The sequence below is a fragment of the Colius striatus genome, chromosome Z, assembly GCF_028858725.1.
Source record: "Colius striatus isolate bColStr4 chromosome Z, bColStr4.1.hap1, whole genome shotgun sequence".
In the NCBI taxonomy this organism is placed as follows: Eukaryota; Metazoa; Chordata; class Aves; order Coliiformes; family Coliidae; genus Colius; species Colius striatus.
In genome coordinates this window covers 33047917-33063654 of record NC_084790.1, presented here as the reverse complement: position 1 = coordinate 33063654, position 15738 = coordinate 33047917, and the positions used below count along the sequence as shown (strand labels likewise).

The following is a 15738-nucleotide window of genomic DNA, read 5'->3' as shown; positions in this document are numbered from 1 at the left end:
AACAGACACGATTAACTATTGTATATCCAGTCCAAACAACCTGTCAGAGCTTTAGTTCTGTATATACTTAAAGGACAGATGCATTGTTGAATTATAAAACATTTTATGAATTTCAAAGATAATATACCTGTTCAAAGCAGACAGTAAGATTATTAGAATCTGTTGTTTGGCTTTCCCTAAGCCCCAGTATAGTTTTAGCTTTTTCTCTGTTGTTATTTCTCAAGACATGTTGCTTTCTTACTTTGGTGGATTTACTATGCAAGTATTGTTCCAATCTCTGGGTACCCAGTTTGAGATGGCTTTTTTATATTAAGATCATTACTAATAGATTAAAAAAGTTGTCTTTCATCCTGCCTCAGGGATATGCACTGATTCATGTAACAGATTTTCACCAGTTTGAAAATAAGTGGAAATACTGCCCACAAATATTTCAGATGGGCCAACACTATGCTGTAGACCTTGCTGTCTTCATGGGAATAAACGGTGCTTGGACAAGATGAATACAAATTACCCTCACTGTTCAATAAGCATCTTAAAGAAACAGGTGGTCATGTAGAGGGTTTTGTTTCATTGTCATAAGCTTGTTTATGCCCTCAGGTCACAGAATATACAAAGGAAAAAGTTACATAAGGCTGGCAAGAGATCAATGCTTATATCAACATTATAAGTGGTTACTAGACACTACCTACAGTATTTATGCATGACATCACAGATTTATGCTAGAAAAAGGAGGGGAAAAAATGCTATGACTCTTCCAGCAGGTTCTGTAACCTTCATTTGTACAGCTGAAACGAGTTCTGGTGCCTGTTAACACTTAATAATGAAATTTCCCAACAATGGTAGCATCAAGACACTATGATCTGGAAAGTGCTATCTCCAAGCTGATACATAAAAATTTTGGAATATTTTGATTCATTTCATGAGAGCCTTTTGAGACAGAAAGACCTTCCCAGCTTTTACTGATCTTTCAGGATCTTATTAGTTCTCAGAAGAAAACTAACTGTGGAACATCAAACGTTTTTGTATACAACCAATCCCTGAATAAGTTTTCTACTAAGGAAGATTTTTTTCTAGGTAAGCTGCCTAATAAAACCCTTAGAAAACTTTCTCTTACTATCTGAAAGTATACAGAATACCTGCTTATAAGAAGTTCATAAACTAGCACTGAATTAAAGACCATAAGGACTCTATACAGCCGTACTCTATGAAGATAGTAGGTAAGTACCAGGTGCTCACCAGCTCTAAGTTCTGCAATGCTATGCCACTGTAATTTATCAGTGGGAATGAAATGCTATTTCCAACAAAATTAACGCCATACAGATACTGAGGCTCCAAGGTGTCACTCACGTGCCTGGGATTGAAGCTGGTGTAATTACAGAGACTCACCGGGGGAGGCACACTGCAAACTGGAAGGTGCTGCCCACTGAAAACCACTGAGCATCCTGGGACCTGCTGTGTGCTACAAGCTGGGATGTGCTGGCTTGTGCAAAGTGGTATCCCATGTGGAGCCACTGTTGTTACTGTGTATGAGACAGGAACTGTTCCCTGATGGATCTGCAGCAAAAGGAAAAAAAAAAAACCCCTCTTACTGTAAACTCTTAGTGTTGCAAAGCACACTGAGTAAGATAACAAGCTTTTACTTACATATCAGAAAAAATATATATTCACAATGAAGGTGTACACGGAGGCATATGTTTGTAATTCCTGTTCATTAAAATATTTTTCTCAATGGAATGTTACTTACTAATCAGCAGTTTATGGGTCAGGCCAAGAAGGTTCTCTCTCAGTTTAAAATGTTAAAACTTCAAAGGCATCTTAGCGTTGACAGACTCTATCAGGCTGCAGTAACTCTCAAATAAAAGCTAATGTACAAGTAGCTAAACCTTTTCAGCTTTGAAGGAACTGATTCAATGGTAATTCAGAGACTTGAACCTTTAAAGAACATGAACATTCTCTTGATTTTTTCTCAGAACAACATACACACTACATCTCCAAACCTAAATGTAATAGAATAGCTAATTGGAAAGGTCAAAACGAAACGTAAACTTGACTATATGAGACAGAAGATTCTAAGCATCCACATTTACATTAAGGAGTAGACTAATATAATAGTTTTCTAGGTTCACCAGAATTTATTCACCCATCTAAGACTCAAACGTATTCTGAACCTATAAACTATTAGGGAGTTTTGTGGTAGGTTTCTCTTGTGTTTTTTTTACCACTAAACAGGAAACCTCTGAGGCCCTAATAAAACTGAAAAGAAACATCAAGGAACATGGACTAATACAAAGTAATTATTTCAATGAAGTACCCTCTTAATCATGATCTAGAACTCGCTTGCTTAAACTCTAACAAGAACAGCTCATTAGGAAGGTGAGAATGAATAAAGACAGCTAACCTGCTGAACTGGTAGTGCATAGTCAGACGCAGATGCCAAAACAGAACACAGGTCACTGAACAGGACTTAAAATCCCAATCTGTGTATCATTAGTAAAAGAAACCAGTCTCAGGAGAGACGCTGAATTTGACCTCAGGAATTTGGCTCAGGTACAAAAGCTGAGCATACAGTGAGTGCAATGTTGAGTGTGATTCTGAAATATTTAACACTCAGAGTAATTAAAAAAATAACCACAATAAAATATGTTTAGGTCACCACAGTATAAAACATCACCACGGAACACCTCAATTAGTCTGGAAACACTGAGATCTGATCATAGATAGTGTGCAGAAGTTACAGGCAGTGGGATGGGACAACTGTTCATCCAGTCTTGGCTTGACGTAATCTTGCAACATAAAGCAAGAGTATGAATCGAATTTTTGTAAAGTTGTTAATCAAAATGTAAGGTTCTAAGATGGCTAGGGGGCATTAGCTTTCACACTCGCACTTGGTCCCAAATGCAAACACTTCCCTACTGAGAACTGCTCTGCACACACCAGTAGTATGCAGCTGCACTGAATGCAAAACAGTTTTTAAGCAGATATTAAGAGCTGAATTCTATGCATGTGCAGTTTGAGAAGTGAACATCTGGATAACCCATTCTAATTTCCCAGTTCATGACTACACAGCAACCAATGTATTTATGCTGCAGCATGCTGATTTAACAAATGTCATGTGTTGAGTTTGTGAGCAGTCTTTTTTTTTCCCCACTTTTGTCTTAGAGAGAGGGGCTGCAGTGGTGGCCTCTGTGAGAAGTTGCTGAAAACTTCCCCTGGCTTTAAGTTGGATCCACCTCTGGCCAAGGCGAGACCAATTGGGCACCTTTGCAAACACTATTTAAGAAGGATAAATGTGCAGTGGGAGGAGGAAGTTGAAGGAGTGGGACAAGCAGGAACAGACTATTCAGACACTGAAGTCAGTGAAGGAGGGGAGGACCTCCCTGCAACCTGTAGTGAGATGGGAAGACAGACTTAATGTCACAGAGGTTCAGTAAAGACTGTCCAGCGCGAAGGACCTCAAGTTGGAGCAGAGTGTGAGAAGTAATCCTGCACTGAGGAGGAAAAAGTGGCAGAGAATGCCTTCAGCAAGGCTTTTGACACTGTCTCCCACAACATCCCCATCAGAAAGCTCAGACAGTGTGGTTTGGATGAGTGGACAGTGAGGTGGATCAAGAACTGGCTGAATGACAGAGCCCAGAGGGTGGTGATCAATGGCACAGAATCAAGTTGGAGGCCAGTGGCCAGTGGAGTTCCACAGCGATCGATTCTGGGGCCAGTCTTGTTCAACATCTTTCATCAATGAACTGGATGAGGGGACAGAGTGTAACCTCAGTAAGTTGGCTGCTGACACCAAACTGGGAAGACTGGCTGATTCCCCAGAAGGCTGTGCTGCCATTCAGTGGGATCTCGACTCGCTTGAGAGTTAGGCAGAGAGGAACCTGATGAGGTTCAACAAGGACAAGTGCAGAGTCCTGCATTGGGAAGGAACAACCCCATGCACCAGTACAGGCTGGGCATTGACCTGCTGGAGAGCAGCTCTGCAAAGAGAGACCTGGGAATCCTGGTTGACAATAAAGCCAGCAATGTGCCCTTGTGGCCAAGAAGGCCAATGACATCCTGGGATGCATCAAGAAGCGTGTGGCCAGCAGGTCAAGCGAAGTTCTGCTCCTCCACTACTCTACTCTGGTGAGGACTCATCTGGAGTCCTATGTCCAGCTCAAGGGGGACAGAGAACTTCTGGAGAGGGTTCAGCGCAGGGCCACCAAGATGATCACGGGACTGAAGCAACTTCCTTACGAGGAAAGGCTGTGGGAATTGGGACTGTTCAGTCTAGAGAAGAGAAGACTGAGGGGGGATCTCATTAATATTTACAAGTATATAAATGGTGGATGTCACGAGGTTGGGACATCCCTTTTTTCCCAGTTAAACATTGTTCATTAATTTCAGGGGTTTAGTTAAGGGCATCCCTTTTTTGTATTGTACCTAGCAACAGGACAAGGGGTAATGGGATGAAGCTGGAACACAAAAAGTTCCATTTAAACATAAGAAAAAATTATTTCACTGTGAGGGTGATGGAGCGCTGGCACAGGTTGCCCAGGGAGAGTGTGGAGTCTCCTTCCCTGGAGGTCTTCAAGACCCGCCTGGACACATTCCTGTGTGACCTGATCTAAGTGGACCTGCTTCTGCACGGAGGTTGGACTAGATGATTTCTAAAGGTCCCCTCCAACCCTTACCATTCTGTGATTCTGTAGCCATCTGTGAGGGACTGATCACAATCTCCATTCTCTGTGTCCTGTGCAACTGAAGTGGGGGGAGGCAAACAAACTGGGAACAGGAATTTGAGTCTGGGTAGAGGGCAGGCATGGAGGAAGGAAGTCTTAAAGGTGTAGTTGTATTTTTCTCATCATACTACTCTGTATTGTTTTCTCTTTGTTCTGCTTTTGATTGGTGGCAGATTAAATTGATTTTGTTTTCTTCTGTAAGTCAAGTAGTCAAGCCTGACTTGCCCAAGACGATGACCAGTAGAGTCCACTAGTTACAAGTATTGTGAATTCTGTTTCCAAATAATGTATTTAGACTCCTGAGCTAAGGAAGTATTTCACATGAAAGAGAATATATTTTTCATTATTATATCACATAGTTACCACATCAACTTCAGAAGCAAAATAACTACATGTCTGTGATGGGTTTGTGTGCAGCCGCTATTTCCTTGGCAACAGGAACAGGGTCTGCAGTACTGGCCCCACAAGCAGTTTGCAGAACTTTCCCCTAGTTCTGAGCTGGACCCATCTCCAGCCGCACTGGGCCAATCTGGTGCCTCTGCCATCACCATTTAAGAATGGAAATTTGTAGCGTGTAGGAGGAGGTTGAAGAGTGGGGCAAGATGGAAGTGACTACATATATTACATGTCTGTGAATACATATATATTAAATGAAAATAAACTTCTGGAAGGCAGACTTCGACCTGTTGAGAAGACCATATCACAGAGTCCCTTGGAGGCAATCCTGAAGGGCAGAGGTATCCACGGAGGCTGGACATTCTTTAAGAAGGAAATCTGAAAGTCACAGGAGCAGGTCGTCTTCATGTTGTGAAAGATAAATTAGTGGCAAAGACCAGCCTGTCTGAACAGAGAGTTTTGCTTAGAGCTAGGAAGAAAAAGGAAAGTCTATGACCTTTGAAAGAACGTAGAGAGAAAATCAGAAGGTCCAAAGTCCAAACAGAACTTACAGGTACAGCTGTAAAAAGACAATAAAAAGATGCTGCAGCAAAAAGATAAGCAATAAAATGAAGGTGAAGGAGAATCTCCATCCCTTACTGGATGCAGGGGCAAATGTAGTGACAAAGGATCAGGAATAGGGTGAGCTACTTAATGCCTTCTTTGCCTCAGTCTTTAATAGTAAGACCAGTTGTTCTTAGGGTACCCAGCATGCTGAGCTGAAATACAGGAACAAGGAGTAGAATGAAGCCCCCATAATCCAAGGAGAAATGGTTAATGGCTACACCACTTAGACACAAATAAGTCTATAGGGCCAGATGAGATCTACCTGAGGGTCCTGAGTGAGCTACTGAAGAGCTCGCCATCCACTTTCAATTTTTTACATTGAGTCCCAATTAACTGGGGAGGTCCCAGTTGACTTGGAGTTAAAATGGGATGTCCATTTCCAAGAAGGGACAGAAGAAGAATCTGGGGAAGTATAGCCTGTCAGCCTGACCTCAGTCACTAGGGGGGTTCCCTGAGGCTCACTGATGGGTCCAGTTCTAGTTTATACCTTTGTCAACAATCTGGATGGACTCAGTGAGTTTGCAGATGACACTAATATTGGGTTAGAGTGTGGATCTGCTTGAAGGCAGGAAGGCTCTTCAGAGGGACCTGGAGAGGCTGCAGCGATGGGCAGAGGTCAATTGTGTAAGGTTCAGCAAGGCCAGATGGCCAAGGCTACAAGTATTATGGCTCATATCAGAAATAGTGTGCCCAACTGGACCAGGGAAGTGATTATCCCCTCGTACGCGGTGCTGGTGAGGCCACACCTCAAGTACTGTGCTGAGTTCTGGGCCCCTCCCTGCAAGAAGGACACTGAAGTGTTGGAGTGTGCCCAGAGAGGCCATGAAGCTGGTGAAGGGTATGGAAAGCAAGTCCTATGAGGAGAAGCTGAAGGAACTGGAGTTGTTTATCCTGGAGAAGAGGAGGCTGAGGGGAGACTCTACAACTAGCTGAAAGGAGGTTGTGTCAAAGTGGTGGTCAGTCTCCTCTCTCAAGTTACAAATAACAGGACATGAACAAAAGGCCTCAAGTAGTGCCAGGAGGGTGAGGTAAAATTGGCTATTAGGAAAATTTTTTTCATCAACCAGGTTATCACACATCGGAACAGGCTGCGCAGTGAAGTTGTTGAGTCATCACCCCTGCAAGTATTTAGAAGACATGTAGATAAAGCAATGAGGGACATGGTTTAGTGAAACTTAGCAGTGTTGGGTTAATGGTTGGACTTGATGATCTTAAAGGCCTTTTCTGACCTAAGTGATTCTGTGACTCTATGACCATGTAGACCCTGCAGTCAGCAAGAGAGGAAGAGGTGAAGTGTCAGACTAGAGACACCCCTGCAACCCAAGGTTGCAGTTGTCCCCTGCAATGCATGGAGGGCAATTCCATGACTGAGAGCCACCAGCAGCTCCAGGAAGATCTTGTGCCAGATGGTGATGATTGTGGAGGATCCCATGACACAGGAAGTTGAGAGGAGCTACGGTCCTCTGGATGAACACGCATTAGAGCAGCCCATGCAGGACTACCTGGCATGTGAGAGACCCTGTGCTGGAGCAGGGATAACCAGTGAAGAGTCCTCCTGCCTTGAGAAGATACAAGATGCAGGGGCCATCAGAGCATGAGGGACTGCACTCCTCCCATTCCTTGCCTCCTGCAAAACTCAGTGATGGAGGAGGTAAAGACACCGGGAACAGGTGCCTGAGCCTGAGAAGAGGGAATAGGTGGGGAGAAAGAGATCTTGCAGGACTGGTTGCACCCTTCATTATTACCCTACTCTGTATTGCTTTTTGATGGTTATATCTTCTGTTTGTTATCTTTTTGCTTGGTGGTGGATTAAATAGTTTTGTTTTCTTCCCCAAGTTGAGTAGTTCCTTCTCTTTTGCCTGTGACTGTAAGTGGCAAGTGAGTCCTCCTTGTCCTCAGAGAGTTCCAAAGGCACTTTGTTACTTTTCCTCATCTTGCTGGGAGTGGGAGGAGTGAGCAAACAGCTGCCTGTGGTTCTTTGTTCCCATCTCAGCCAAAACCATGACAATTTCAAAGATTTGAGCCAGAGGCCTATAGAACTGTGCCAACATATGCATCAACAAATTGTTATGACTTCATTAGAAGTCTGACTTTATTTTTTTTTTTTACTGCCTACTGCAGTGTTCCACGCACCAATGATATTCAAAAGGAAAAATCCTCTGTGAGAGGGCAAATAAAATTTAGTGTTTTGTGTGACTTTCATTACCAACTATTTTGAGGAGCAGAGGGATTTTGAAGATCTGGAAAACAAATGCAAAAATCATCAAAAAACTAAAACCCACATTTTCAATGTCCATTTGTTTGTAGTCTAAAACTCTTACCTGATCATGAATGTCAACCATCACTGCATTCTGCTGTGGTGGATGAGCAGCTGGGTGCAACATACGAGGAGATACATTTGGTGGGTGAAAGGCTCTGGGCTCTTCTATTGCTTGCTGCTGTCCATAGGAGAGATGGTGATAGTTTTCATCCTGGCTAATTGAATTATGCCTAGACAAACGATCTCTCCTTGTCCTCTGACGTCGAACAGGAGGACTGGAAACATATTAAAAAAAATTAGAGATTATACAAATTATACAAATCCCTCTTCATAACTAAAACCACAACAGAATCAAGTAACAAGAAGTTTTTCTACACTGGAAAATTTTACTAGAATAGGTTTATTTCATTGGAATAAAACTTCTTACCAACAAAACTGCTAGAAGCCTTAGAGACGACTCTTTTTTCAGCATAAAAGTGCTTAACAGAGCATACCAGAACACTGTAAATACTAGCCTGTTAAAAAAATGGTATTTGGATTGCCAAGGCAAGTGCTTCAAAGTCAAGACAGCAAACTTCAAGAAATTTCCATGCATTTATTCTAGGTAAAAATCCTACATTACATTTCCCCAGGGTCCTTGCTTCAACCAGGTCAAAGAACGCTTCCTCACTTAGCAATGGCAGACAAAGCAGAAGATTTCTCTGAAGAAACAAAGTTTTCAGCTCTCACGTATTCACTATGTAACTGAGTGCTCCACAGAATTCTCTTCAAAAGACGACAGGAAACTGTGATTGTGGTCATCTTTCTTTTACAGAGTGCACATTTGTTGTACAGATCAATTTAGACCAGAGCAATCACTTCTTTTAAGTGACTATTCTGCAGGTGTAAGATTTGCATATAATTGTGTGCAAGCTCTGAGCAGAGCTCCTACTATCTTGAACCAAGACTTCTATAAATCAGAGACCAGAGTCTCTGGTTCAATATTCAGAAAATCACTCACACACAAGTAACAGACTCACTATTAGTAGTTTCAATCAAATAACTTCATTTATTTGGAAGTGGAAAGAACTGAAAGAACAAAACCATTCTTTAGTACTTCCAATATATGCCTTCCCACCTTGGCAACACATAAATTACAGGTCCCAAAGGCAATAGAAAATTAAGCTACATGGAATGGAATGGTTTCCCACTAATGGAAAAAGCCAAAGCAACCAAACTGCAGAGCAAAGACAAGAAGGGTCTGTAACCATTAGAACATATTTTCTCCAGCAATGGAGCAAAGAGAATTTCCAATTCTTCATTGTCACTGTTCCCATTGTTAATACCACATAAAATCAAATAAACCTGAAACCTGCTGGCAAATCCAAGGACATTTCTCAAGCTGAGTCCAACTCAGACTCTTGGGATGAGAGAGATTACTACCAGCTATTCAGGTACTACTGTGAGTATATGGTACAGTATCTCAAGCCACTCTTTTTCTGCCCTGCTTCAAAATAATGTTATACCATTATTGCCTTTCTTAGAACTGAAAAAAATGCTAATTCAGACATCTCAGAGAGAAAGCATAACACCATATTAATACATAGCATTCTTAAAACAAACACAAAACCCCCAACTGAGAAAACATATAGCCTTCTTTATCTTTACAAGTTACCATGGCAGAACATACAAGCTGTTGTTTTCTCCTAAGCACTGAGAATCTAAACTTACAGTTTTACTAATGCATTTGTCTCATTTCAGTTTCCCTTCCCAGACTTTTGGTTGCATCCTCCATCCCTACGTTACTAGTATGATACACCTATTACATTGTCATTAGATAAAACTGATATACATGACTTCTAACCATTGACCTATTAATGCAATGATATTATATTTTTTGAGTACTAAGGTTGCTTTCAAGTTGCTGTTTCCTACTATAAAATGGAAATGCTCTGAATACTTGAACAGAAAATGTCTATGCGAGAATTTCTGTTTGGAAAAGCTGCAGGAACAGAAGAAAGTTACAAAAGACAATGTCACTGCTTTGGAAGAAGAATACCAGAAATTATCTAATTTAGACAATATAGCGTCTCATAAAATTATTTGTACTTCATCTTTATTAAACGATCTGGCTTTACTTTTCTATGAACAAAGATTTATGAGAGAGCATAGCCAGTGAAAGCTGGCAAAATTCCTGGACTGTTTTTTTAAAATGAATGCAGTACTATTCTCTGGAAAAAGCAAAACTGAACATTTTTCTATGCAGAGCTATAAAGAAACTATACTTTTAATTCAGCAAAATTCAAAGCATCCAGATACTTAACTATGTGCTTTCTGAAATATTGGGCATTATTTCAGAATAATTTTCAAGGTATGAGTCTAAACTATTATTTAATATGAGTTAATTAATCTGTGCTTGAAGTCTAAGAAACATCCAGAAAAAAAATCCTATAGTTCTACATGCATAGTATTAACATGGTAAATGCCCAGTTAAAACAAAGATACAAGATGAAGTGGTCAAAAAACTGCAGGAATTCCTACCCTTGAGTAGGAATCGCCATCAAAAGCTATCCAGAACTTCAGAGTTAGTATTTGTAGATTTTAGTATTTTCTAATAAGGTCAATTAGTTCAGAATTACACTCAAGAAAAGGAGAAAAGGATAAAAAGAAACACAGAATATGGGTGAGGTATTGGTACCGATCTCCTGACTTCACAATGACTGGTAAAGACAAATTTAAACAGCCTTCTATGCTTCATATATACATGCATTATGGTTTTACCAAAGTAGCTGGACAACAATATCATCTTTCTCTAAATTCACACCAGGAGGCTATCTTTCTAAACACATAATTTATTTGGTTGCAATGAATCTGAAAGAAACTACACGGTTGTGCCAGACACAGTACAAGATACGATAAAAGAAAAAAGGTCTAAACAGTAACTCGATAACTCAGAATAAAACCAACACAGCCTTTGCTGACCAACAGGAGTGACCTGGTAAGACAAAAGAGTTAAAGTTGATGATGATGAGTCAAGAGTGATGTCCATGCTGCACAACCTTCAGAGATTTTGCTTTCATTTGCTCTACTGTGTTTCCCTGAGTTGAATGACCATTTGCAACTGGAGTGCACCTTTCATGAGTGCACTTCATGAACTCTGAAACCACTCTGCCATGGGAAAAGAGAAACCAATGCAGGGAAAGCAGGAAACTGGCTTCAAAAGCACATGCATAACCTCATCTAAAGCATTAATAACAGATCCACTCACAATCATAGAATCATAGAATGGTAGGGGTTGGAAGGGACCTTTAGAGATCATTTAGTCCAATACCCCTGCAGAAGTAGGTTCTCCTAGATCAGGTTGCATAGGAACATGTCCAGGCGGGTCTTGGACCTCCAAGGAAGGACACTCCACAATCCAAAACCACTGGGCAGCCTGTGTCACTGCTCCGTCACCCTCACGGTGAAATAGTTTTTTCTTATATTTAAGTGGAACTTTTTTTGTTCCAGCTTCATCCCATTACCCCTTGTCTTGTTGCTAGCTACTGTAGAAAAAAGCGATGTCCCAAACTCCTGACACCCACCATTTAGACATTTATAAATGTTAATAAGATCTCCCCTCACTCTCCTCCAGACTAAACAGCCCCAGTTCCCGCAGCCTTTCCTCGTATGAAAGATGTTCCAGTCCCACGATCATCTTGGTGGCCCTGCGTTGGACTCTCTCCAGCACTTCCCTGTCCCTCTTGAACTGAGGAGCCCAGAACTGGACACAGGACTCCAAATGAGGCCTCAGCAGGACAGAGTAGATGGGGAGAAGAACCTCCCTTGACCTGCTGGCCACATTCTTCTTGATGCATCCCAGGATGCCAATCAAGATTTGATTGATTTTTAAGCAATCCAGATTTGATCCACAAGAGTGGTTATTGGTTCTGAAATGTCTCCAGGGCATTCTAAGCCTCAGAAAGCCTCCTGCAAAATAAGTGACACATATATATTGTCCACTCTAGTGATCCTGTTCTAGGAGAGGAGATGGGGTGGGGTACTACTGTAGAACTGACACAGAGCACGCTCAAATGCATCAGTGAACTCAGGCTAAAAAATGCCCTGACTCAAGTTCAAGGAGGCAAAGTACTGACACATTCAAATGTCTCTGACTAGAAAAAAAACCCAGCTGTTATTACTCAAGAGTAGGTGACATGGCCCTACAAAGAGTAATCCTTTGTGTCTGTAACTCCTGTCAGTCTGAAGATGGCTTGTAACATGGTTTACTTGCAAGCCACAGCACACCTGTAAAACCTGACTGCATTTGAAACTCAGCCACTTGTCCCACGCATATTCATCTCCTTCACCCCAAGGCACATCCAAACTGGCCTTTAGCTTGTAAAGCATTCTACTTTGCAGAAGATGTTAATGGACATTGCAAAGATATCTGTGTAGGCTGTCCGGACACCAAACAAAACCATTTTAAGGTTAAACAAACTTTGTGGACCAAATGCCTCTGTAGCGCATCCCTGTACCAAATCATACAGAAGACCTCATCTTCTGTCTTGTCATGGTTTGACATGACAGCCTTTTCTGATAAGGGGGAAGGGGCTGTAAAGATGGCTCCTGTAAGAAGTTGCTCAAAACTTTCCCCAGCTCTGAGCCAGACCCACTTCTAGGGCCGAGCCAATTAGACACCTCCACAATCACTTTTTAAGAAGAAGCTGGAAGAGGAGGCTTCTTCTTCCTGTTTCTTCCTTCTTCTGCCTCTTCTTCTTCTGGCTGGTGGTGGTGCAAGGAGTAGGAACAGTGGGAAAAACAAGGTCAGTGATGAAAGAGAGGAGGAGGTGTGCTGGAGCAGAGATTCTCCTGCATTCTATGGAGAGAACTGGTGAAGCTGAGATTTATTTGCATTTCCTTAAAGACCCTGCATCAGTGGTAGAGACTCATTTTGATAATGAGCCCAGATCAGGGGCAGAGACTCATTTTGCTAAAGCTGGCCCCGAACCAGAGGCAGGGAGTCACTTCATTAAAGGCCCCGAGCCAGGGGCAGTGACTATGGCCGGAGGAGGCTGTGTCCCATGGGAGGGATGCAATCACTTCACTACAGACACTGAATCAGGGGCAGAGATTTTCTTCATTAAAACTATGGCTGGAAGAGGCTGCGTCCCGAACGAGAGACCCTTAATCACTATAGCTGGAGTAGGCCGTGTCCCATGGAAGGGACCCAATATCCACAGCTGTAACTGTGGGAAGGAACCCATGACAAAGCAGCTCATTAAACTTATGCCAGAAGAGGCCTTGTCCCAAGAGAGGGACCCTGCAACTGCAGAAACTGCAACCGCGGTGAAGAATCCACGCCAGAGATAGTCACCAAGGACTGTGTCCCGTGTGAGGGACTCTGTACCGGAAGAAGTCGCAACTGCTTGGAACAACCCACACCAGAGAAGTTCATTAAGGACTATGTCCCAGGGGAGGAACCCCGTGTCGGAGCAGGGGAAGAATGCCAGGAGTCTTCCTCATCTGAGAAGACAGAAGCAGCAGGGCCCATCTGTGAGAGACTGACAACATTCCCCATTCCCTGCCCCCCTGAGCCATTGAGGGAGGAGGAGGTAGAGATATCGGGAGCAGTGAGCTGGGCCTGGGAAGAAAGGAGGGATGGGGGAGGGAGATCTTAAAGTGCTGGTTGTAATTTTCTCATCATCCTACTCCCTTTTTACTTTTATTCCATTCTGTTTCTTGTAGAATAAACTTTCCTACTTTCCTCTCTAAGTCGAGTACTGGAGTCTGTTTTGCCCAGAACTGTAATTGGCAGCGAGTCCTCCCTGCCCTTGTCTCAATCACAACAACCTTGCTTATCTTTTTACTCCCATTTTGCTGGGGCCTCTGCCATCCTAATGAGGGTGGGGGTGAATGGGGGCACTGAGTAAGAGACTGTCGTGGTGCTGCTGTGCTAGCTGGGCCAAACCATGACATGTCTTCACAATAACCTTGCACGTTCACAATTCAACCTCTTAAGTTTTACAACCTGTTTTGGGAGCTGTATATTTTGAATGCCACTGACTGAAAGCTTTCAGATTCATGTACTTGAAACAAAGACACGAAACCAGCATATGTTAAAGTCTGATTGCTCATGGTTGACAAATTTGATTTGTGGCATCAGAAAAAAAATCAGTTCTATATTTCTTAAGTCTAATATTTTATATAATGAAAAAGCATAGACGGTTTAATTTTAGTAAATCCAAGCCGCAATACTTCTCGGAAGAGAACAGAGGGACACTGTAGCATTTTTGAAGCAGAATGTGAAGCAATGAAAGCTTTTATTTTTGATAATTAGTTTAACTAGGATAGTAAAGAAGTCTGTGTTTTTACAGTTGCCTGTATTATCATCCATCCAGGTACCAGTTCAACCTGGCCATACCAATCTCTACCATGACTTCTGGGTCTTCTTCCAAAAACCTGTTTTAAGAGGTTAATGAGGCACAAGCTAGAACCAACACGGAACTCTAACTTCTGTTATCTGTGAATTACCCACCACAGGGATCATTTAAAATTATGCTAATCTCCTCACCCTTTCCAGTCAGTATCTCCCAATTTTTTTCAGATTAGTTTATATAAGAAAATAATTGTGACTGCAGTGAAAATTACTGTACTACAACAATAACTCTTAGTATCTTTAAAAGTACCATGACATAAAATATTTTTCTTTGAATTTTTATAAATGCCTATTGTTCCAGTGCAAACTGGAAGAAAATCAGGCTCATAATTAAGAATGCTAATTTGTATGCCTTTTATCAAGTTGATTATTCACAAAAATTATGGGATGATGCACGTATCTGAATTACTTCCAGCAGCTTTTCAGTTACAACTATAATAACTTATAGCTCAAAGCAAATGTAAATATGTTTTCCATGTGTGATCTAGAATGTTGCCTGAAATACAAGCTCCTTGAGCTGAAATCTGGAATAAATTGTTTCCCAATCCACACAGCTTGCTTACCTCCTCCTGTTTCGTGCAGGTGTATTGCATCGTTCCCCTGAGTACTGGTGTTGGTTGGGCCGAGCCAAAGGAGGCTGCCTATTTGATGTCATCTCCCATGGTCGCATTGGTGGTGATGGGGCTGGTGATGCTGCTGTATAGTCAAAGACTGAATGGGAAAGGCGCTGCCGCTTGGGACTAGGACTGTCTTCGCTCTATGTCAGTGCAAAACAAAACAAAATCCACCTCCAGATAAGTGAATTAGGAATCACACTTCAGTGTTGCTTTGCAGCTACCATTAGGAATGACTTACTGAAGATTGCACTAAAATACCACAAAATTCAACACCTGCAAGTAGTTGCTGATATACCTTTTTAACACAGATTTTTGTTGGCTCCCTAATGCTTAAAAGAATTACTAATAAATTATATTTTAGCTACGTTAAAAGATAAAAATTCTAACATTCATGCAAAACCAAACTTATATAAGAGAATAAATTGAGGAAAACAAGGCATAAACTGTTTTATATCCCTCCTGCTCTAGCATATATAGGCTACAGAAGCAGGAAAACATGTATAAACAGTCTTCACAACAATGTAATTTGTACTTGTCAGTAAGGAGATGTCAAACACAGCTTGCACTCTGCATTGCATCCCTTTCTATCAGATTTGTACTTACACAGATAATCTGGTATTTGCTCTGTTTTGCAGCCTATTTTAATTCTGCTAGCTCAGCACAGAGGTGCTTCATCCTTGTACTTATTAGGACAGTAATGGTCATAGAAAAATACTTATACATAATCTGAAAAACAACCAACAA

The 15738-nt window shown here is 41.7% G+C and overlaps 1 protein-coding gene across 5 annotated transcripts in view; it reads right to left on the bottom strand.

Moving 5' to 3' along the window:
• Nucleotides 1-15738, bottom strand: part of RNF38 (ring finger protein 38) — a 111017-nt gene that overhangs the window by 19583 nt on the left and 75696 nt on the right. For all 5 annotated transcript variants that reach the window (XM_062018063.1, XM_062018066.1, XM_062018065.1 and 2 more), the window contains 3 exons: nucleotides 14941-15134; nucleotides 8042-8255; nucleotides 1387-1554 (listed from right to left, as the gene is read on the bottom strand). In XM_062018063.1, coding sequence (XP_061874047.1) covers nucleotides 1387-1554; nucleotides 8042-8255; nucleotides 14941-15134 — 576 coding nt within the window. The remainder of the gene's footprint in view (nucleotides 1-1386; nucleotides 1555-8041; nucleotides 8256-14940; nucleotides 15135-15738) is intronic.